Here is a 26450-nt window from a genome sequence, read left to right on the forward strand (position 1 = left end):
TATAACAGTTATTGTTTAATTAGCCTTGTAACTGTACTGATGATGCCTGTGATACTCAGGTGAAAATTCTACGAATAAAGAATAATTGACGTGAGTTAATTCCGTTATTATAATAGTTAGTACTACAGAACATCAACCACCGCGACCCTCAACTCCGGTCTCCAAGCAATCCTCCAATGGGGTTCAGATAACCTCATAAATTTCAATGCCAATAAAACCCAGTTCTGTATACTATTTTCCATAAAAAATAACAATTTTTTCCCAATATCCTTTTTAATGATCATCCTCAGCTTAAAAAAAACTAGGATTTTTCTTTCGCTCAAAGACGTTACTTCACCCCCGAACAGCTATTAACATTATGCAAGTCACAAATCCGCCCAACTATTGAATACTGCTCTCACATATGGGATGGAGGCCCTAAAAAACTCTCTCAGAATGCTCGACTCAATACAGAGGAGAGCAATTAGACTCATCAGTGATCCATCCCTTACCAACCCCCCCCCTCTTTCACACAGACGTATGGTCTCTGCAGTATGTATATTCCACAAATATTTCCATGGAAAATTCTCATCTGAAATATCATCAATAATTCCTCCGCTCAGTACTAAACTCATTGGAACACATACAGCTGCTGCACAACATCCCTTCACAGTTCACCTAGAAACAAACAGAACAAATTTCTTTTCCTCTTCCTTCATCCCTGCAACTGCTGCACTGTGGAACAGTCTCCCACCTGCTGTGTTTCCAAGGAATTCAATTTAGAGTCATTCAAATCAAATGAAAACAAATTCCTCCTTTCCCAACCCACCACCCATACACGGTACTAATGTACTATAGGTTAGCCAACCAACCTCCTGTGTATGGGCTCAACATAAATAAATAAAAAAAATAAAATAAAATAAAATAAAAAACCATAATCATTGTTTCTTCAACTGGCCACATATCGAAAAAACTCCTTAGGTTTTTTTTTTTTTTTTTTTTTGGCTGTTTTAGCTCATACCGCTCTTTTGTTACCCTTATCAAGCGAGTCATCTTCCTCACCTGCTCTTCGTATGGTTGAAGAATATGAATTACGGTTGAAGAAACTGACCAGGCTAGGGATCTTGGAGTGTTAGTAGACAGGAAGTTGAAGTTCGGGGGGGCCATGCAGCAAAGATTGCAAACACAATTCACAAGGTAATTGCAATGCTGAAACGACCTTGTAAAGATAAGGATGTCATTTTACCTCTTTATAAGTTCTTGATAAGACCTCACTTGGATATTGTGAGCAGATTTGGTTTCCGTTGTGATTCTGATAGTGGAGAAAATGCAAAAGAGTGTAAAAATGATATCAGGATTGTGAAACACTGATTATGAAGACAGATTGAAAATTTGTTGACTGCAAACACTAGCACAGAGGAGAAAGAGGACATGATTGAGACTTACAAACTTCTGAAAGGGTCATTTCAGTTGATGGAATTTTTCATTTTATGCAGGGTGGGGAAAGGACAATAGGACATTCTTGGAAGCTGAGAATGAATGCTGCTAAGAGGATGAGATATAGATTTTTCTTTCATAGAGTGGTACGGATTATGGAATGGATTGCCATTGGATGTTGGGAGTGCAAGCAGTGTGAATGAATTCAAGAACAAGTATGATAGCTGGTGCATGCAGTATGTGGTCTCCGTCGATAAGTCCCTGACTCCTTGGAGTCTCTCTTAACAATAATAATAATAGTTATTATTTTAGCAGCTAGATAGCTAGCTTACAGCACTACTTATAAAGTAATAAATAAAAGGAATCACACATACTATATTTATATACTTGGCTTCCGTGTTAAAAATAGATACTCTTTAGGAAAAACTACCGATTGAAAATCAGCAGTCACAAAAAATATTAACTCTCCACATACAGGGTGGCCATAAAATAACTTTCTCTCTTTGGAGGCATCTGTAGCTGAAACCAATAAACGGAATGAGACCAAATATTATATTGAGACTTTTGAAGGCATGGGGAAATGATTTCCGCGAAAAAAAGGTTTAGTACCAAAAGTCGCCGATAGGGGAAATTTTGGCGCTGGCGGAGCCGAAAGCAGTCATATATTTGCAGTAAACGCAGGTAAAAATGATTATGCAAATTTTACTGGGCGTAAGTGACAGCAGCGCCACCAATTCCACTTAAAAAAGGGATTGGGAACGTTCAGGCAGGTATTCGAATGACTGACGAATTGTGCTCAATATGCATCCTACCTTGCATCAGCGTGCTTTACTTGTTAAGTTGTTTTGCCTTTAACAGTGCAATGCCATAGCGCCCCTTCGGGAATTTAGAAGGCTTCATAACCTGCGTACAGGTCCTATGTCAGCTGTAGCACTGAGAGCTATGAATGAGAAGTTTGAAGAAACTGGATCACTAGGAGTTACACCTGGCAGAGGACGGAAAGCAGTGCAAGAAGAGACAGTAACAGACGTTGCTACTGCGGTGTTCGACGACACAGGGACCAGTACTGGTCTAAGCGCTCGTGCTATAGCTCGCAAACTTGATATGACTTATGGTACAGTCTGAAAAATCTTACGGAAAATGCTTCACTTCTATCCGTATAAGTTCAGTCGTGTGCAAGCGCTAACTTCCGCAGATTATGATAAGCGCATGACCTTCGCGCTAACGTTTCTTGCCCGAATGGAGGTCGACAATGACTGGCCTTGGAAAATATTGTGGGGTGATGAGGCTCATTTTTATCTGAATGGGTTGGTCAACACTCACAACTGCAGAATCTGGGCATCAGAACATCCCCAAGCGATCCAGCAAGTACCATTGTATTCTCCAAAAGTAACCGTTGATGTCGCTTACACCGTCGAAATGTTATTATTCCATTTTATCTGCCATTAAAGTAATCATCCGCTTGTTTTCGGCTATACCAGGGCCAAAATTTCCCCTATCCGCGACTTTTGGTACTAAATTTTTTTTTTCGTCTCATCTCCCCATGCCTTGAAAAGTCTCAATATAAAATTTGGTCTCATTCCGTTTATTGGTTTTAGCTACAGATGCCTCCAAAGAGGGAAAGTTATTTTATGGCCACCCTGTACATTAAAATTCTATATGTCTGCAAAAATACTTTAGCATACCACCAACTGAAAGGAATAACTGGTGGAATGAATTATCCCACTTACAAGCTGGCTAAACACTTGCAAAAAGTTTTCTGAAGTATTGAAAACACCTCCTCCTACATTAAAATAATAATAATAAAAAAGCTCCACTTCTTTATTAGGTTATAGGTATTTCAAAAATAACAAACATTTCTCTCTGTGTTATTGTAACATTACCTTATTTAGATTCTTTTATATTTAATAAGTTCCATCAAAAACTATTAGCTGTCTTTCACACATTACTAATCTACATTATGGAAGCTCTCCTGACAAATGAACAAAACCACAACTCAGATCTACTGACCATGTATTCATCATCTGGCAACATGATTGAAAATTAACCATGTTGGAAATTAGCAGTTTCTACTCCTTTGTATGAAATTAACACTTTCCGCCTGCAAATTAAATTCACTCTTAAATTATAAAACAACAAATTTCCTTTCTAAAATATGTTAGTTACAGCAAACTTAAATGGCTGCCTCATACATAAATACAGTTTACACAAAACCAGCAAAGACTCGAGAATGAATAAAACTAATGCATTAAGAAACTTGACAACGGAGCATGAAAAATCACTAACTGTAGTGTCGATTCATCACCATTTTTTATACGTCAATTTTTATATAACCTTTTGGGGTATTACAATCCCAAGAGATGCATATCAAAAGTTGACGTAGTATTTAGGCTGTACAGCCTACTGTAATAATAATTATATGATTAAGTTTACATCATTACTTGCTGATCAAGAAAGATTTTCTTCTGAATTAATCTGATATTTTCAGGTAGACAATAATCAATCGGCCCTTTATTGTTCTAAGTCAGTGACTCCCAAACAGGAGCACGAACCAGGACATTTAGGGGTACGCGAATAAAATTAATAATGGCGGAGAAAGGCATATTAAGTCAACAGTGTAAGACAAGATACAAGTCAAAAGTGTGAAATTAATTAAAACGTTATGACAAGTGGCAAAGCGGGTTTCATTCGTTATATAACTTCGAGAAAAAATCCGTTCCCTCGCTGTTATTTTGGTGAATGGTGGGGAGTCCCTCCACCATTTGTGATGACTGAGTTTTTCTGGGTCTTCTCTAGGTCTCTTCTCTTTGTCATCGTTTTAAGTTTTCAATTAATTTTTCAATTCATGTATTATCAGATATGGATCAGTGGTTGAAAACCAACACAGTAAAAAATGTGAAATATAATGTGGATAGTACCAGTCACCAACAATTTCTCAGAATACGTCTAACACTTTGGTGCAAAACAGTAGAAGTCACAATCTTCAGTTTTTCGTACAGGTAAAAAGAGAAAGTCCCGTGATGAATACACGAAGTATGATTTTTGTATATAGGAGATGAGGACTCTCCTAAGCCCTCTTGTGGAATTTACAAATAAAACTTGCAAGCTATACAAACAAGGAATGCAGTTTTTTCCACCGCTTAACGAAACATCAGAATATAACATCGTTCTTGTCGTCAGCTAACAAAGATAACGAAAATGCGTTTGAAGCCTCCTGTATAGTAGATATGGTAAGAATCATACTATAGCTGAACATTTAATTTCTCCTTGTGTAAAATATGTCGTTCTGGTGTATGCTTGAAGAACATGTAAGGAAAAAACAGTCCCTCTTTCGAACAATACAATGACTCTAAGAATTCAGGATATATCTGATATGTATGTTTAATTAGTAATACACTTTACTAATTAAAATTAGTAAAGTCTTTGCTATTCAAGTTGACGAAAGCACAGATGTTACTTATTTCTCTTTTGCTTGTTATTACGAGTTATTTGGAAGGCAATGAAGTCGAAGAAAACATTTTGCTTTTTCATCATCTGTCAGAAAGTACAAGAGGTGAGGATATATTTAATGCTACTGATTGATATTTCAGAGAAAAGGACATTGGTTGATCTAATTGTTGCAGGCTATGCAGTGATGGGGTCAAGTCTACGTCAGGTTTGTACTCCGATCTTCGCGGTCGTGTCATGAAAGTAGCCCCCAATATAACCTAGAGTCACTGCTGTATCTACAGGAAAACATTAGCATTTAAGCACCTCCCTGCTGAATTATAAGTCGTTCTTAATGAAGCTGTTAAACTGGTTAATTTTATAAAAAGTCCAAAAATTCGAGGATTTTCAAAGCACTTTCATCATCTCTTCAACTGTGAAGTGATAATGAGTCTTCATCAGTGGCGTAGCTAGAGCTTTTGTCGCCCGGGGCGGTCCATGAGTTTGCCGCCCCTCTCCATACACACCAAAAATATTACATATTACAAAAAGTCAAAAAGAAAGAAATTAAAACACTATGCTTATGTTTATTTTAGTTGTAAGTATAGTTGTTGAAAACTAATTATTGCTAAGTTAACATAAATAGAAGAATCGTCGAAAAATAAAGTGTCTCACGTGAAAAGTGTCGCCCGGGGTGGACCTCCCCCCCCCCCCCCCCCAGCTACGCCACTGGTCTTCATTCTATCCTGTTCCTTTGTACAGAAGTAAGGTGGCTCTAAGCTGGGTAGAGAAGTCTTTACCCAGCTGTTCGAATTTAGACATGAGGTCCAGGGCTTTTTTTTTTTTTTTTGAAGACCATACTTTTCAACTTGCTTGACTGTGATTGGCTTCAGGCTATTTCATATTTTTCAAATATTTTTCTACAAATAAACAGTCTAAATTTGCCACTTCGAAAACGATTCTCAAAGTTTCAGACAAAATCGAATCTATGATTAAAAAATTAGATTTTTGGTGGTCATGCATTGAAAAAGTCCAACCTGAGGTATTTGAAACTTTACACAATTTCTTATCTGAGAACAAGCTACATACAACTCTCCGAGGAAATGAGCGAGAAAAAAATCAGCTTTCGAGAAGTACATTTCGACTGATACTACTTGAAAAGCTGAATTCAAAGAAAAATTCCTTAACTTTTGGGCAGACATCAGCAGAGAATATGAACAGCTTTCTAACAAGGCGCTTAAGTTTCTGTTGTCATTTATAAATAAGGAGATGGCGAGGAGAGTTTTCTCTTCTCATGCCTTTATAAAAATGAATACCGTAGTGAGCTGAATGCAATTCCGCATTTAAGACTATATCTTGCATCAGTCGAACCTGATTTCAAAAAACTATGTACCTCAAAATAAGCTCAAGGATCGCACTGAACATTCGTTGTGTATAAAATATTTGTTATTTTTTCAATATAAATATTATTTCAAACCATTAAAGTTTTTCAATTATTAATAAATTAAAATAACAAATGTAATGTAATGTAATCTTTATGTAATCTGTGATGTATTTATTTGTCATTGTATCTTTTGAGTTTTGAATGTAAATATGTATGCACTGTCCGTTCAGTTATTCCAAAAAAAAAAAAAAAAAATCAGCTAACGTCTTTTTATTCCCGTATACGGGGAGTAGGCGAGGCCATTTAGCCCTATTTAACTTTTGGAGACTGAGTGGGCAGTTCAATCTCCACTGGTACCCAATCAGAGATAGATGGCCCAAGGCTATCACTAATTAAGCGGTACACAGTGAAGAGAGACGGCTCAAATGTGTCGCCATCTCGTCCCTATATTGTGTTAGGGTTCGGGACCCTAGGGTTCCTAACCCTAACACAATATATTTAATGTCTGAAATAATGTGGGTTCTACGGTCGATTTTCTTGAGTTTCCGGGACGAAAAACCCGCTTGCCCGTGCCAGAGATCGACTAACTCAGGAACCGGTCGAAAAAAGGCTTAGAAAAAAATTCCTCTAGTCGCCCACTAGACTCGTGTCTTCGTGCGGCCAAAAGCCGCAGTGTGCAAACGCCACATCCACTGAGCTACACAGGGTCTACCTGTATGCATTTTTATTACTTTTTATTCCATTGCTTTTTTAATTCCATTATTGGGCTATTTATTTACAGTTACAACATATGAATTTGAAATAGCAGCAAATATATTAATTAAAAATATTCTGCTAATATGAAATGTACGATTTATGGAAATAAGCTGCCAAGAGATATGCAGGTGAAAAAAGATTGGGAACCGCTGTATTTAGGCATGAAACACCTGTTTTTAACTTTTTCTATACCATTCTGTTTAAGGGAACACACCACCCATATAGCTCTGCTCATATAACCTGAATGAAAACCATGTTAAGTTCTTTTCTATCTTCATTTTAACATGATTCTGTCATTGAGGCCAACTTCTCACCCCGAATTTTTTCAAGCTTCTTAATGTCTTATGTTCCCTACTGGTTTATCAATTTTTTTTTTTAACCAATCAACGAGATCGCTTAAGTCAAAGTTCTTTGAACATAGCCAAATATACTACTAGTTTAGTCTTTTGAGCAAATTCTCCCAATTTCCATACGAATGTATCCAATAGAGCTGATTGGCTCTATCAGCTTTGCGTATTCTGATATTGATTTCAATATTCAATTTGCAATCTTCACTAAAAGTATGCCTAAGATGTTACGATATTTAACTGGTTCTTTAGGTTCTAAACTGAAAATACAACTGAAGTTTTCCACGTTCCTGCTATTTTCATTATTTTGTCTTTTTCTTGCCATTTTTGTGTCAAATTTTTATACTTTTTCAAGTTAGGTAGAGTCATAAAACTGGTACTGGATTTATTTGGGAGTATGACATCATCTGCATAAAGCAAACGAAATGTTTTTCAACTGAAGTGAAGATCTTCATTTACGATGTCAGGTTTAAATGTGCCACTCAGTGGCGGCCGGTGAAAATTTTAAGTGGGGGTGCTGCATATACAAAATGAAAAATAAAATAAAATAAAATAAAATAATAAAATTATTTTTTTCCTAATCAGTAACAAATTTATTAATAAATAAATTCACATATTAAAAAATTGCTTTATTAAAAATATTTCACCCTCTCCACGAACAAACACCAATAATAAAAGTTTCGTATTTCACAGAAATAATGCGCACAAGCCTACAATACACTGCTCAAACGAGCAGTGTCGGAATTACTTGTAACGTACAATGACAAGCGTAAACGAATATCAGTGAGTCTTGCTGCAATTGGCGCGATAATACTCACACTGCGTTAGATCGCAGTGCATTTGTTTCGTGTGACGATAATTGAAAATATATAATTCTTTTCATATTTTCAACAGACACTCGTCATAATTCAGCCTTGTATCTATAATAAATAAATAATTATATGTTATTTTAACAAAATAAAATAAGATTTACAAAAAATAGTTCACCCTTCACCCTTACCAGGAACACGCACCAATAATAAAAGTTTCCTGTCTCACAGAAATAACGCGTGCAAGCATATAATACATTGTCCAAACGAGCAGTATTGGAATCACTTGTAACGTGCAATGAGAAGCGCTAGCAGCAATTATATACCTTTTCCAGATGCACAAATCTTAAATATAGATCCTTGCTACATTTCCCACAATTTCCCTTAAATCAAAATAATCCTTATAACCTCTAAAAACCCAACTTTTACTTCTCCGTGTTTCTCTTTCTCTTTATATATATCATCTCACTTTCCTTTTACCTTGCTGTGTCGAGTTTATTAATCATCGGAACTCAACTGTTCACAGGATAAGGTGATCAGTCCTATGCCCCCAGTGTATCCTGTCCTGTAGTGTTGAGTTCTCAAGGCTGGTTAGCCTGCTTTGTGGGATGAAAAGCCCCAGGATAAACTGGGGAAAAAACCCTACTGCCCATGCCCAACACGCTAACTTGGCTATGGCTACTAGGCTAACCGTGCAGATTATATATATATATATATATGTGTGTGTGTGTGTGTGTGTGTAGAAAGTATTTTACCTTGGGTATAATAAATGTTAAAAATACCAAGCTATTTTAAACCTGGTTTTAATCCATAAAACCAGGTTTAAAATAGCTTGGTATCGTTAACATATATATATATATATATATATATATATATATATATATATATATATATATATATATATATATATATATATATTATATATATATATATACATACACATACACATAGGTTTGAACGCGGGTGTTTGAACTGCGTGAATCCACTTAAACAAATTTTTTTTTTCTTAAATAAAAATATTGGAAAGTTTTTTAGAGATTTCGACAATTTGAAAAAAACTCGCAGACAAGCCGCGTATCTTAGAAATTTCGAAAAAAATAAGAAAATATATCACATGAATGCATAAAATATATGTAGATACTAGTCTATTTTATCATTTACTACAATAAAATATACACAAATCTATTATAAAAAAAAGTTTAAATTGATCAAAACTAATGCACACACAGACACTTATTACACAGTATTAAATCATAACTGCATAAAATTAACTGTTATTAATTAGTTAAATTAATTAACTAGTATTAAAAAAATATAACGATTCATTCATTAGTATATAGGCTAGACCAGTGGTGTCGAATCTTTTTATGTGAGCGTGCCAAAAATTCACAAATCGAGTTGCTGACGTGACTGGCAGTTTTAAATAGAGGAAAAATTAATAGAAAATTAATTTAACTTGGTTAATTAAACAAATATAAAAGTACATTTAAATTAGTTAGCAATCACTGGACTATTGAAATCTTGTAACATATTGTAGTTTCCTCAGACCAACATCATTAAATTAATTTCTGCTAATTTTCATTGACATATCCCACTGTATTATTAAACTGATTTTAATGATATTGGTTTGAAAAAAAAAAAAAAAAAACGGTAGTGAGAAAAATATTTATTCATTGTAACTCACCATAGGAGTCAGCTGAGCAGGGGAAGCAGCAGTAGGATGTCAACTTGTCGGCGAAACGCTTACCGTATTTACTCGAATATAACTTGGCCCGATTTTACTTTACGAAAAAAACACATTAAAAAGTTTTATATATACCTCGCACACGAAAAATGTTTAAACATGTTCGCATCAAGGCAATAGTAACTAGCTCTCCGTGGTTAACAACACGCCCACCCCAACAACCATTATACTACAGATGCGAGAAAAACAAGTAGTTTTATTGTATCCCTGAATAAGGTACAGAAGAGCTTTTGCCGTCTGTGTAATATATTTCTCAACAAATATTGCAACTAGAAACAGCTGGAATAAAAATAACAAAGGAATCACATGTCCTCTCTCACAGAAACTATGCTATAGAGACTCAAACAAAATCATGTTGCATTGGAAACACAGTATCTAATTAAAAACTATTGTCCAATTTTTCATTTACATGAAATAAGTGTTTATTTTATTGCATTTGGAATTCTCAATGTCATAATGACAGATCACAAAGGCTAACTTCAAATAAAATTCTAACATGAATTGTTAGGTCGAGCCCACCGGTAATGAGAAGTTCTGTTGGAACGATAAACGACACTCCATCGTGAATATGATAAAACTAAGAAATATATAGTGAATGTTGTTATAACACTTTTAGATGTTATTGAATTCTGTTGAAAAGAATTAGCATTTCAACTCAACAATTGTCAGTTGCCTTTGTCTTTGGGTGGTGCAATCTTTTGTTAATACTGCACCAATCATATGCATGTTTTCATAGCTGCTCTCTCATGTAAAACAAAATTTAACTTGTACATATTGTAACAATTAAAAAAAAAAAAAAAGGTTGAATAATTTATAAGCATTTAAAAAAATATATTTTATTTTCTCAAAAGCATCCATGTACATTCGGGCGAACTATTTACATATATACAATAAGTACATAGCATGCTTATTTCAGTTAACAATTTTCATTTACAACATGATAATATATACAATAAAATAATACAATATACAATAATATATATGCAATAAATACATGGCATCATTGACGTGCCACATGTGCCATAGGTTCGCCACCTAGGGGCTAGGCTATGGTGAAGCAATCGTATCAATTGCATTAGGGCCTAGGCTACCATAAAGCAAACACATCACTGCTTCTTCATTATCAATGCATGAATCGTTGTACCTGTAAATAAATATGAATATTTTCTTTTTCCATTATCTTTTCATTTTTGATGTCTAGTGTTAGTAATACGTATAACATCTACAGTGTTTTGTATCATATAAGCCTACATCAATATTGTCTTATTGATGAATCACATATCTTATGAAGACATGCAAATCAATCTCATTGATGTCGCATGTCATCTGTAAATTTCGGATGCTGAAGGCAAAACTTCAGCATCCTAAAGAAATGCCTGAAATATGTGAAAATTGGAACTTGAAAGAGATGAAGTAACCTTGGAGAGGGTACAGAGATGGGTAACAAAAAATGGTATCAGGACTATACATTGTTGGATATCAAAATATACTGAAGGCATGCAGACTGCAGCATTTGGTCAGTAATAGACAAAGGGAGGGGGGGGGTATGATTAAGATTTAAGTTGCTGAAGAGTTATCAGATTAACACTGGGGAGATTTTTTCACACAGTAGAATGAGGTGAAGGAACAAAGACAAGGGGACAGCCCTGAAAATTGCAAGTAGTAGTGAGTAAGTTTTGCACAGAGTGGTAGGAGCATGGAATGCATTGCCGAAGGTGATGAAAGTGCCAATGGTGGATGAATTTAAGGAGTGGTATGATAGACTGTGTTGACTTAATATCCTATAATGCAAAACACATATACTTACGGACATGTATAAATCATTATAAAGACAATATCTGCTTTGTTTTTCATTTAAAATCTTATAATCTCGCACTCAATACATAGTCATAAAACAAATAAATTTGTTAGTCTATAGAGCGTGAGAACATAAGATCTAGTAGAAATAAATAAATGGTGGCAATTGACCATTTACACGAAGTTTAAGTAAAGAACACAAAGACGGAGGAGGGTCGAGAAATAAAAAAAAATAATAATATAATAATAACCAGTTTGTTCATTGATCACTGCTGTTGAAATTGCAGGCTTCAGTTTGTTGGTAGCATGAGAAAGCATTCTGTAACTAGTCCCCCCCCCATCATGAGATTTTTTTTTCAGTCTCATAAGCATACATCTTAGTGGAGATGTGGAAAGCACTGTGAACAGAATGAGCTATGCAGATACTATCCCACAAACTTTGTGAACATACCACTACTCTAGCTCCCTATTTGAACCTGCTTCAGGCTGTAGTATAAATTGAGTGATCCACTGAAAATATATCGAATTTCTGTTTAGGGCAAAACAACACACCACACACTTTAGTGAATAGTTATAGTGTTAATTTCATACTGTTTTTTTTTTTTTTTTTTTTTTTTGTGACCGATATTGTCTATTCTTGTGAAGATATGCATTATTGAGTGAGATGCTTAAATAAGAAGAGGAAAAGATTCATTGGGCAGACTTAGAAGGAATAGAACTAATGCATAAAGAAATAGATAGGATGTAGTATGTTTTACCACCAAAAGGATTTCTACTTGAACAATAGATTACATCTGAATGGGTCTGGTATTAGGTGCTTGGAGAAACTGTTCTGTGAAAGAGTAAATGTGAATAGGAGTAACGAAATGTTACTCCTATTCACATTTACTTCCTATAAATTTCATTACTCAATTAAGATTCAGTGTGCTTTAGCTCATGCTGCATATGTATTTATTTTAATAAAGGCTATTAAGCTGCATTTCTTCTGTGAACAATAATGACATGCGACTATCCAAATATAAAGGAGACAATTATGGAATTGTTTGTTAACTGCTACTGCTTGCATCTTCATTTATTAAAATGCATTCTGCAAGATAACAACCTGGACCTATTACCGGATTACATTTGGTAAAGGATTACCATCACAGCTTATCTGCAGTTTTCCAGCTGAGAACCTTAATTTTCCATCAAAGAATAAGCATACTGGTATAGTGAATCTTTTTCTCAGGTACAGTAACATCAGAGGATGGAAAGGACAAAATTGAAGCTGCAAGCCTTGGGTTCCATTGGTAATCTACTCGAGAAATGAACTGTAGGCTGGTGCTTGACTTTAGTGCCAGTGGCTGTGTTCATCTGTAATGCTTTAAATAAGATGCCAACTTTTGACATGGCAGAATATACATGTGACTCCTGTTAAATCTGAGAGTGATAGTTTTGTTGGGCTGTCAAAAAAAAAAAATGTCATGAAGTTCATGCACTGAATAAGTTAAATTGTAAATCATGAGATTGGCAAACATACCATTTCAGTTAATTTGATATACCATGCCAAAGGTTATTAGATCTGGGATTTCCCTTATATGATCTGCTTGGCTCAAAATTTCCTTCCCTCACTTTGTTGCCTTCATTTGGTGCTCTCCTAAGTCTGTGACTACGTTTACCATTTTAGATTTATCAAAAAATATCAGCATGGTCATCAGATAGTATGTGATTAATCTCATTTCCAAAACACTAAAGTATTTCAAATTATTAATGATGAAATCTTCTGTGAAGATTTCATCATTAATAATTCAAAGTGCCACCCCCCCCCCCCGACCTTTAACTAGACTGTTAAAGGGAAGGGGGAACTACCAGATAATTATCTTAATTTCTCCCAGTTCTTTTATTTACTAGTGCCCATCCTCTCAAATCCAGGGTTGAAGCTAGTTCTTCTCTTGGTAACTATGACCAAACTTCATGAACAATACTCAGGCAAGAAAGGTGACCGGCATGGCAAGGAAGGCAAAATCAGATTATGAGAAGAATCTGGCTGAGCAGGCCAAAGGAAATCCCAAAGAGTTCTTTCGTTATGTTGCAAATAAGAGGAAGAATGACTATGGAAGTTTAACCTTAATGAGTGATGATAGTCTCGAGGTGACAGAAGCAGATAAAAGAGTTCAGTTACTGAGTGACCACTTTGTGCGAGGGTATATCATCCTAGTAAAGTTACTACTTTAACCTAAGTGACAGACACTAATGTGGGAACAGATGTGGATGAATTGGAGGTTCTTAGGATACTGCAGAATCTCAATGTAAATACAGCTGTGGGGTTGGATGGGATATCAGCTAGGGTTTTGAGAGAATGTGCAAGGGAACTGGTAATGCCTTTGACTAGGCTCTTTAATTTAAGTCTCAGCTCTTGTAGAGTTCCAAGGGAGCAGAAAGAGGACAAAATAATTCCTTCACATAAGGGAACTTCTAAGACTGCAGTAGTGAATTATAGACCAATCAGTATCTCAAGCATGATGGTAAAAGTACTAGAAAAATTAGTAAAAAAGAGAATTCAAGAATTGGTAGATAAAATTACAGGCAGTCCCCATGTTATGGATGAGATACGTTCCTGAGAACATCTTTAGGTCGGATTTGTACATAACTCGGATCCCTGATGAACAGCACATATACGGTAATAATAATAATAACAATACTATAATGGCTCATATGTGGCAATAATAATACAGTGTAATACTGTAATCATCATCATCATCATGCATGATGATGATGATTTAGGCCTAGCATGGCCTGTTCCGGCCTTAGAAGTCATCGTTGAATCGTTTAAGAGGACGTCCTGGTTTTCTTTTTCCTAATGGCTTGTACATTAAGGCTTGTTTTGGTAATCTTCTTGTTTTCATTCTTTGAACGTGTTCCATCCATTTATGTTTATATTTTTTAATTTTTTCTATTACTGGTTCTTGGTTTAATTCTTTCATAATTTCTTCGTTTCTTTTGTGATCAAATAGGGTATACGTTGCAGTTTTTCTCATAAACTTCATTTCTGTTGTTGTTAATCTTTGTCTTTTTGTTTTATTGTCCAGATTTTGCTTCCATACATTAAGACTGGTAGGGCTAATGTATTGTATACTTTTAGTCTGGTTTGTTTTTGAACTAGGTTTGGTTTAAATATAGAGTTAATTACACCTGTTATTTTTAAATATTTTGCAATTTTTACATTTATATCTTTTTCATTTTCATATGTGATCATACATCCTAGGTAATTAAACGAATTCACCTGTTCTAAGATCTTGTTATCTATTACTATTTTTGTTCTTGCTGGTTCTTGTTCTTTAAAGGCCATAGTTTTTGATTTTTCTATTGATATTATCATATCATAATCTTTGGATATCTCATTTAGATTTAAAATAGCTTTCTGTAGTTTATCTTCAGAATTTGTAATTATTATTTGGTCGTCGGCAAAGATGAGAGTGTTTAAGTTTACTGTAGAAGAAAGTTTAATTCCTTGATGTAAATTTTTATTCCATTTTATTATTTCATTTAAGTAGATATTAAAAAGAGTTGCTGAGAGGGGACATCCCTTGGTTTATCTCTCTCATATATGATAGCTCGTGATTTAATCTTATTTGTATTTGATTATTTTCATATATACTTGTGATAGCTTTCAGGATATTATTTGGTATTTGTCTTTCTTTTAATATGTTAAATAATATGTTTCTTTTAACTTTGTCAAATGCTTTTTCAAAGTCAATAAACGCAATATGTGTTTCTAAATTGTATTCTCTTCTTTTCTCTATTATTAATTTTAGTCAAAAGGCCAGGTCTATACATGATCGTCCTTTTCTAAATCCATTCTGTACCTCTAGAATAAAGTTTTCAGAATATTTCATTAGTTTGTTATTTAAGATTCTGCTATATATTTTGTAACAGGAATTTAGTATACTGATACCTGTATAGTTAGTTTTTAGGGTTATCTCTATTACCTTTTTTAAAGATAGGCATCACAATTGCTTTTTTCCATTCTATTGGGGGGATACCAGTTGCATAAATTTTATTTAAAAATAATAAGTCTTTGTTTGAATCTCGTTCCTGCATATTTATATAGTTCAGAACCTAGTTTATCTTCTCCAGGTGATTTTCCATTTCTTGTTTCATTCAGGCTGATTTCTAATTCTTCTTTAGTTATTTCCTTTTCATTTTCATTAATTGTTTGCAAATTGTCTTTTTTAAAATATTTGTCTGTCCACAATTCTGTGTAGTAATTTAGAAATTCTTCTAATTTCAATTCAGTGTTTAATTTTATGTTTTCTTTGGTATCTGCATTTAAATGTTTCAAAATTTTATATACACTGGATCTTATTTTATATAAATCATGTTCTAAATTAGAAACAAATTTGTTCCATGATTCTCTGTCTTTTTTCTGACTTCTCTTTTAGCTATGGCTTTCTTTTATATTCTATTTCATCTTGTAATCTTTTACTGCTTAACCATTTGTGATAGGCTTTTTTTTCTTTTTGATTATTTCTTTCATTGTATCATCCCAGATCTTGTTTTTTCCTTTTATTGGTCTTTCCTAAGCTTTCATTTGCTGCTGCATTTAGTATCGTTTTTATATTAAGCCATTCTATTTCTGTTTCTTTATTTTGTCTAGATATTGGTTAATTCTTTGTTCATATAGCCATTGTACATTTGTGTCATTCAATAGTCTAGTTTTATAAACAAATGTTTCAATTTTTCTTTCTGTTCTTGTTACTTGTAGCCATTTAGATGGTAATCTTAATTTTATTTTAACAAGGCAGTGGTCACTGCTTATTTCATATCCTCTGTGAACTCGAACATCTAGTGAAAATTTTGATGTCTTTTCATTTAGTATAAAGTAATCTAATATTGATTTCCATCCTCTTGCTGCCCAAATATATTTATGTATGTCTTTATGTTTATAGAAGGAATTCATTATTTTTAGGTTATTATAAACTACAAAGTCAATCAATTTTTTATCATTCCTGTTTAGAGTATGTTCTCCATGTATTCCTATATTATTAATTTTCGTGTTTCCAATTCTTGCATTTAAGTCTCCTGCTAAAATTATGTAATCATTTTTATTTATTTTATTATATATGTTTTGTAGCTGATTATAAAAAATCAATATTATCTTGTTCTCTTCCCTCTTCTGGGGCATATAAACCAATTATTGTTAAATAGCCTCTATCTATTTTTATTCTAGCTTCTATTATTCTTTCATTCCATAATTTAAAATGTTTTAACTGTTTTGAAAGGGAGTTATGAATCCAAATCATGACTCCTGCTTGTGCTCTTTGGTCTCTGTCAACTCCACTGTATATCACATTAAAATTTTCAGTTCTCATGGTTCCTTTTAATTTCTTTTTTGTTTCAGTAATTACTGCTATTTTAAAATTTCTTTCATTTAATAATTGGTCTAATTCTATTTCTTTATATGCTGTTCCTCTTACATTCCAGTTTGCTATGTGTATTATATTTTGTTTCCATTGTTTTTGTTTTACCTTTTCCATTCCAGGGTTGTTTCCTATAGATTCAATCCGATTATCTTTTTCTGTCAGCTTACTAGTAGAATTATGTTCTCCATTTCTGGGGACTAGCCTGACGATGGAATAGTTCAGTGGTAGGGCTGCTACCTTAAGGCTTCTGAACTAGCCTTCTTCCAAATTTAAACCCATAGGAGGAATAGAGTATATTGAAGGGGGAAAGAGTAGATTATAGAGTAATTATAGTAAGATTTATAGAGAGGGCATAGTTGCAAGGCCAGAAATGAAAAGACCCCATGGCCTTTGAGTACTCTAATAGCATAGGGGTCATAAAATAAGAAGAGTTGGCTGATAAGGCCTTATAGGAAAGATTAAAGTAATTGGATCTTCCTCAAAGTAGTAGAAGGAGAGGGTAGATCCAGCTAGGGGTCCATGGGAGGGCCGCTTCCCTTACAATCATCTTGATTGTAAGGGAAGCGGTAATAATACTGTAATAATAATAATAATACCACTCCTGTGCTGTAATAATAAGTTACAAATAAATGAAACTACTGTACTCCTTTTAATTCAAACAAGCAGAATATAAAAACAAACTCATACAAAAAGTTTAGATAGGAGAAATTTCAAAAATAATATTTTATAATGTTGCATCAATGTATTGCTTACTGGAAGGGGTATTTTTGAAGCAAGAAGGTAGGCTAGCATTAATCGGATGATGATGATGAGGAGGATGGTGTGCTGGAGAAACAGGATCAGATTCAGGTGCTAGAGAAGATGGACCTGCTGCCGGAGAATCAGGATTTGATTCTGTTGGAGGAAAGCTTACCACTGAAGTCAGTTAATGAAGAAAAAAAGGTATCTGGGGTTGTCTGCACAGCCTTTTTCTTTTTTTCATCATAAATGGCTTTGTAGCAGTTGACATTCTCACTAACACTGCACAGTAAACCTTTGTAAACTGTTAGGATCTTCCACCTCAAGCTTAGTAATTCCTGCTTCAATGAGACAAAGGCCTCATCTAATTCTTTTGTCTTAAAACTTTCTTGGCTCTGGATCTTCAATTTCTTTGTGTTCTTATGTTTCTATCAGCTACTTCTCTATCTCCATAAGGTCTTCATTGGTTAATTCTTGTGAATGGAACTCTAGTAAGTCAATGACATCATTTTCATTCATGTCCAATTGCAGTACATTGACACTGCCCACCGCAGCTTTTCTGGTTTCGACAATGTCTTCTGTGAAGCCACGAAAATCATCACAGAACTGAAGGCACAGTTTGTTCCACATCCCTTTCATTGCTGATTGCTTCACTTCCTCCCAAAAATCAGCAATGCTTTTGATGGCATCATAGATGTTATAATTCTTCCAGAAGCCTAATGCTTTATCAATGAATGATGGCATCAGGCTCTCTCTCTCTCTGAACACTTAATTATTTCGACTTTCGTTTCCGTTGTAATCATTTGTCTTTGCTACAGGCTCACCTGGACTTTTGCTTTGCAAGCATGGCATAAGGGTAATCATAGACTCAAAAAATCGAAGACGAAAGTGATGCTGTGCATAAGCGACAGTATAAATGAAACTAGCCACTAGTGTAAAGATGCTGTGCCAACGAACCACTTAAGCCATGCAGGTTTGTTTACATGCGCAGAAGAAACTAGTTCCAAATTATTAATTTAATTATTTAGTTATCAATTATTCTTATGGGGGAGCCTTGGTAGCCCATTTGTAATTATGGAACGGCATAAGTCAGGTCGTCTATTACCCAGGGAGCAATTGTATGATACTGTATGAGGGTCAGCATGGCATTTTGAAGGGTCAGTCATGCCTTAGTAATTTACTAACTAATTATAATAGAGTAACAGCTAAGTTGGATAAAGAAAATGGCTACATAATGATTTAGAAAGAGGCATTTGACAGAATACCACATGGAATGCTGTTATGCAAATTAAACAAAATGGGGATGAATATGATACTGATTAAGTGGATGAGAGGTTCGTTGCTTGACAGATATCAAAAATTGGTATATGGAGGAGCAGAATCGAGGCCAAAACAGGTGACTAGTAGTGTGCTACAAGGTTCAGTGTTGGGACCATTGCTGTTTATTTTGTACATAAATGATATAAGAAATAACCTGAAAGGAAATATTCAGTTGTTTGCTGATGATGCGATAGGTAGAGTAATAATTAAAGGTGATATGGAGGATTTGCAGGACAATTTAAATAGGCTATCAGTATGGACAAAAGTTAATGGATGTTGGTTTAATGTCAAGAAACGTAAAGTTCTGCATTTTGGATGAACAGATTATAAGCCAGAAAATGGCCATCGCTCTGTTAGTGAAAAAGGTGTATCAGCTTATTTCAGATATAAGATCAGGGACCAGAACAAGGCCTGGGCTGTGGTATGTGTGCTAGAAATCTTCCGAAGTGGCTGAAAGGCGGTAGTGTCAATGCTGTTCCTATGGTTTGGAGGGAGAAAAGCAATCATGCAAATGACTGGTACTTCTGCATGGTACCACCTGTTTTGGGAGGCATTACGAGGCAATATTCCATGTCACACAGTGATTGTAAACTACAATATTCTCATATTATTTGAAGAGAATAATATCAGAACATTGTAGTGGACAGCCCAGAGCTCCACCCTGAATTCTAAAGAACATGTTGTATGAAGCGGAATGTAGATTTAGGGCACAGACATGACAGTCCTCTTTACTAGCAGAACTTAAGCAATGCTTTTTTTAGAAAGAGAAGTAGAGCACAATACATCAGTGGCATAGCAAGGGAGTGCAGAGGGAGCAGTCCGCCCTAGGCAGCACTTTGAACCTTTTTGAACTTTTGCAGTTAATTCTAAAATACAGTCTCGAAAACTCATTTCCAAATATTACTGCGAATTTTCCTCACAATTGCTGTAAGTGTTACTAGTTGTGAGAGGAGTTTTTCTAAATAAAATTTGATTAAGAATTACGTACATTAGTATGAAATAGACTGCCAATGTCATCGATGATTTTGCTAACAGAAAAGCAAGAAAAATAACATTTTAGAATGTTGAAATTAAAGTTTTACTTCAAAAATAAACATAGTGTTTTAATTTATTTCCCTATACGTCGTTTTGACTTCTTGTAGTATTTTTGTGTGTATTGAGAGGGGCGGCAAACTCAGGAACCGCCCTGGGTGGCAACAGCTCTAGTTACAGCACTGCAATACATGTTTACCAATTTAGTAGTAGGTCTTCCATTATGCACTGAAGTAGCAATTACACTATGTAGCATGTGAAGGCCTAAAGAATTTCTAACAAAAAAAAAAAAAAGAATTCTGTTTGTTATTTCTGTACTAAAAAAAGTGTAAAGAGATGCTAAATTCATAAGTATTGTAAGTGAATAATATGTACCATGTACAATCTATGCTGCAAAAACATCAAAACAAAAGATAAATAACTTTTATTTACACATGGTACGAGTGCAAGAATATAACATTCCTTTTAAAAAAAATGCACCATTTCTTATACAAATAACACTTTATAGTAATTAACAGAATGAAATATATATCCCAACAAAAAACATGAAAAACTGAAATGATCCGAAGATTACAAAATGATATTTTGATGAGCTCAAGTCCTTAATCATATAAACATTGACAATCTTATTTTTGCAAAAATAAGGCACAATTCTCCTTGCACATTACTTTCAATAACAAGTTAAAAATGTACAAAAGTAAACGGTAATTTTAATGAGGGAACTAGAACAACTACTTATTTCCATATGATACACTGGGAAATTATAACAGATGATACTTAAACTTTCTAATCAGTACTGGCATTTCAGCATGATATGTGTGAAAGCTATTTCATTTAATCAGACTCAAAGACTTCTCTGCCTATTTGAAAACATTTATATGAAAAAAACAAAACAACAAATGTAGTGTTCACTTAAAAAAAAAAAAAAAAAAATCACTATATAGCAATAAAGTTACATAAGCAATTCTCAGGGTTGAATTCATATTTCTGCTGCTCATAGGCACAATTTTTCCATCTCATACAGAGTTTTACAATTATATATTTACAAACATAATAGTTATATATTATTTATTTATAATAATAACATTTATCATTTTAGCACAATATATGTATATATTTATATTAAATTAATAAGTGCACATCATTTAAAGCTAAAGAAAAAAAAAAAATATTTGGCTCCATTGGCAGTTTGTATAAAGACAGCACTAATAATCTAAACCTACTTTAATTAATATTAATATAATACACAAAAATATTAAAATTATAAAACTGTAAATGACTACAGCAGATGTAAAAAGACTAGAATATATTTTAAACATAACTCAAAATAATCTGCATTCTCTCCCCCACCCATCTCCTTTCTCTCTCGCTCTCCAAATCTGGGCTGGAAAATGGTTTGAACATGTTCATATGAAGATAAATAAAATTAATTTACTAGCATTTGTGTAAAATAAACTTTTATTATGCACAAACCAGTGTAATAAAGTATTAAATATTTTGAATACACTAATTGCCTTTAAATTATGATAATGTCAAGAATGTAAATGAAATTCATGTTGACTAGCAAAATACTGAATTGTAAATTGACTTATGCCATTGTGTGCATACAAATAACAAAATATATTTCATTTCTTTTAATAGATTTCCTGTTTCATCACCAAATTTAAATGGATAAGGGCATATATTCTATTTGATTATAGAATCACTTCTAAGATAATAAAATATGCAAAGCAGGAATAACACCAATATAAGCCATCATATAAAGGAGTTGAAAGTAAGTATGATATGCAATTTGGCATCTTGTAATAGATATACCTTACTGTGTGACATTAAGCTATTGATACTTTGCTGGATGCAACTAGCATCTTCAAACTCAACACTACCAGTGAACATACTTTAAATTGTAAAACAAAATGAAGTGCCAGTATATATTCTAAAGGTAGTGGTTTCATGATTGGCTGAAGGTAGTCTTAGGATAACAAATTTTGTTATTTTAAGGCATTGGCATTAACTTGACTGAAATTTGAATAAATGTTTTTATATTTTATTAATTTTTTTATTTTTATGCAACTCCCACCCACAAAAGGTTGAAAACCTGCAGTAGGTAGGCTAAGGATTTTTTTTTAATTTCTATTAAGAATTATATATATATATATATATCATAATCCAGAAATTCTACTCCACAGACCAAACGTGGAACTTATTCAAGCAGCCACATCAGGCCTCTAATAAGCAGGGCAGTGGTCTCAAACTGGACAATGATCTTCCACCTAAAGACTGTCATAAGCATCCATGCCACAATGGAATATGGACCTCTTGGTTGGAGGGAAAATATGGTAACCATTCAACAAACCAGGCTGGCAAGTTAATGAAGCTACCCTTGACAAGATTAGGGGAGTACTTCATATTGATGACTTCCTACCATACTGTTGATATACTTCATCACTGCTGCAAGTCAGGAATAATATTACACAGTGTTACTTGCTTGTTCTACAGGTTCTTCTTGCTCCTTCAATGAAAGAAAAAATGGCACTACATAAAAGCCATTACATATCAAAGGTGTGCAATTTTTGAAATCATCAGCAAGGAAGCATTTCCAAAATCTCAAAAAAAAAGTATGCCACGTTAATTTGCCTGAAATTTGGAAGATATCCTAAAACTACAATCCAACAGCTGAAGACAAACTGATGTCTAGTCCCAGAGGGAGCATGCTTGAAATGAGAAACTAAATTATCTCCATTAACTGAATGTGTATGTGCTCTGAAAAATTTGATAAATCCAGCATTTTCAGACACCTAACCCAATGAAATATCAACAGCTTAATGAATTTATATTGCTTATTTTGTTCTTTATGGTCTTGTGAGTTAATACTGGTAAATGAATAAAATACCTGCATTACGAACAACCACAAGTATACGATGAGTCTCTTCCAGTGAAACAGCAACTTTCTTATAGTAAAATGGATAACTTGCATCTTCCTTCTCTCTCTCTCTCTCTCTCTCTCTCTATCTATCTGTTTATGATTATTGCCTCCACTTTTGTCATGGGCAGTTATACTTAATGTAGAGAGAATGCATTGATGATGACTGGAGTGATTTTGGTTTTAAGCATATATCACAAAATTAAAGACTAGTAGGTGAATATAGCACTAAAGACTAGCATGCATGTTTTTAAAGCATAAAATACTTATGAGAAATCGATGATGGATAGTAAATTACAAATTTTAGAAAATAGTATAAAAATAGATATTTTTCTGAATGAATTGAAAATATTTTAGTTTAACTATCGCCTCATGGTAACTTCAGGGTCATCTGTTTGCAAATATGATATTCCACTGAGTAATACAGTACTATAAAACCAAATTAGTCCAATAATTAAAGAAGTCCTGTGAAAGCCTGTTTCTATAATAGCAATCATTTTAAGTAGCAATTACTTAGTTTTTTGTTTACATATATTCCCATGAACAGATTTCTTTATTAGTCCTAACTTTTTTTCTGTTGTTTAAATATAATATATGATTGCATTTGGTAGATACTGCAAACTAAAAATCACTGGTTTTGATAAAACTTCATATTGCTACAGTTTTTTTTTTAATTTCTGATCAACCAAAATGTCATCATGTCCTACACAACCAGAACATTTTCTGACACTAGTAACTGATAGCACAGATTATTTTCATGCTAAAATGAAAAGATTTTTTTATTTCTTAAGTGACTAGATATATAATTGTCGATTGAATATAATATATCTTAATGATTTTAATGCATCACTAGATAACTTGGAATCTTTTTTGATGTATTATGCTGATTTCTTTAAATATAATAAAAAAAACTGCAATTACATAATTAATATAATTTTATTCCATTTATACTAGTAAATGAATATAGCACCAAAGACTAGACTGTATGTTTTCATACAGAATAAATTAAGTAAGAGTAAATCAACTAGGGATGGAAAATTACAAGTTTAAGAAGACAGGACCAACAATACTTTGAAGTCAATCATATCTGTCAATAATGAAATTCTGAACAATCATTTTCCTATAAGATTTTGATAATACCTAGAATGAGTACTGAATTTAAAACTCAAACATGTAATGAAATGAAATATATGTACCAGGGATTTTCCAATTTCAGATCATAATGTAATAAACTAACAGCTCTACATTTAACATTAACCTACTTCATAAAACTAGAAATTCAGGGAAACTTCAAATTTATAACATTCTGTAAAATAATCACTGTAAGCTGATATATTACAAAAAACATCACATTTTGCATATTTCCTTTTCGAAATATAACAAATAAATAAATCAACTTTCTTGTTTAATTAAAACTATTTCAGAATTTTAATCATGAGATAATGAACTAAACTAAAATCATGAGATATAAAAAGATCTGACTTATAAAGTATACCTTTTAATTTCAGAAAAATATGCATATAGAGAATACTCTCTAAGTTCAAATGCCAAAAGATTATCTAACAAAAGATTATCTTCATCTCTTACTTTTCTGTAGATGCATTCAGTGAGAGCTCAACTTAAATGTAATTTTCCTGTAACTAAAATTCTTTATTAAATTCTAAGGAACTTACCAAACCAAAAATAAAACATTGAGCTATAACAAAATACGAACGTATTGAGCATATCAGTAATCACTCTTTTCAAAGAATCACTTGCTTTTTTCTCTTTAATGCATGTACACCATGCGAAATAAGCCTGGTTTCTCCATGCTTTAAAGTAAAGAAGCATTCTGGCGATATATTTCGCTTGTCAAGGTTATCCCTCAACCGCACTGGAGGATCAAGGTAATACTAAAAAAAGAGAGAGAGAGAAAGGGAAACATTTTCAGAATACTAGAGCAAAATAAAAACATACAAGTGCAAGAATTATGATTATACAGTGTGGCACAAAAAAAAAAAAATTAAAAAAAATAAAAAGTACTGAATAACTACAATGATATATTAACAAAGAAATATATATGCTTACTGTCTGACCACAGATGCAAGAAGCTTGGCTGGTACAGGGCCAAGAAAAGTCAATTCATGTTGAAGGGAAGAAAGGAATAAGGCGATTCGTCATCAACATGTGAAATCACATACTTCATACATAAAATTTTCCAACTGTTGTACAAGCAAAGCAGCTACCACTTTAAAAACTAGAATTTTCATAAAAGAAAAGCTAATTTTCCAACGAATAATAAACATTCATCACTGATTACTCCTATTATTAGATAATACTCGCCTTCTTCTGCCATGTGCAGAAGTGTCAAGGGGTCTCACATCTGTGGTCGGACAGTACACAAGATGATATGTACATCCACAACTATTGGTGGAATCTTGGTCGAATAAAGCATTAATGATGGTAGATTATGTGCTCAAAATGGGCACCTTCTCTTTCAAGACAGGTTTCATAGCACATGTAAAGGTTCTCTGTGATCATGGAGAACAAGGGTTGGGACATATCATGTAATTTTATCCCTTAGTTCAGTGCTTCCCAAACTTCTGGATGTCAGGGCCCCCTTTGCAAAAATTAAAATATTTCACGGCCCCCCTCGAAAAAAAATCGTAATAGAGATATATTATTATAATATTTATTGTATTTATATTCAATACAAAACATACACAGCGAATATTGCAAAAATCAAATGCATATATTACATTTTTTTTCCTCTTACGTTTGGTTCTGTAGACGATGCGGGCTGATCTGGTAAAATACTGTCCTTTTTTTTTTTAGTCTGTTTCTGCTTCTTCTGATTGTTCACGGGATTTTTTTATTTTTTTTATTTTTTTTATCAACCACTTATCCATCTCAGGGTTAAATTTTTTAACGTAGAATAGATCAAATAATATCACCACTTACCAATACTGGCACATCAGACTGATAACATGAAATTAGTGAATATTACCTGAATAAGGGAATCCCCTGGACCAGGAACATTTTTCACTTTTGTGACTTTTCTCCTTTTACGGTAATTAAGCCTAACGCGAAACAGACAGCAAAGGCAGTCTGTTTATTAAAACATGCATATGATTGGTGCGGTATTAACAAAAGATCGTGCAACCGAAAGATAAAGCATAGCTGACAATTGAGTTGAAATGCTAACTCTCTTCAACCGAATTCCATATGTCAAACTGCCATAACATTCATTATATATATATATATTACTTAGTTTTAACACTTTTACGAATGTTAACACGTTCGGTTGAATTTTATTGCTGCCTTGGGAAATCGAACTCACATACATCTAATTAATAACAATAGCTTTTAGTTAGATACTG

At 33.6% G+C, this 26450-nt stretch overlaps 1 protein-coding gene across 3 annotated transcripts in view; it reads right to left on the minus strand.

Annotated features, from left to right (window-relative positions):
- Positions 1 to 20572: 20572 nt before the first annotated feature.
- Positions 20573 to 26450, minus strand: part of LOC150108837 (N-acyl-phosphatidylethanolamine-hydrolyzing phospholipase D-like) — a 127318-nt gene continuing 121440 nt past the window's right edge. For all 3 annotated transcript variants that reach the window (XM_090410262.1, XM_090410253.1, XM_090410272.1), the window contains exon 7: positions 20573 to 24983. In XM_090410262.1, coding sequence (XP_090266388.1) covers positions 24834 to 24983 — 150 coding nt within the window. In that variant the 3' untranslated portion in view covers positions 20573 to 24833. The remainder of the gene's footprint in view (positions 24984 to 26450) is intronic.

Source organism: Typopeltis vanoorti, chromosome 2, assembly GCF_054136105.1.
Source record: "Typopeltis vanoorti isolate ZY-2024b chromosome 2, IOZ_Tvanoo_1.0, whole genome shotgun sequence".
Classification (NCBI taxonomy): domain Eukaryota; kingdom Metazoa; phylum Arthropoda; class Arachnida; order Uropygi; family Thelyphonidae; genus Typopeltis; species Typopeltis vanoorti.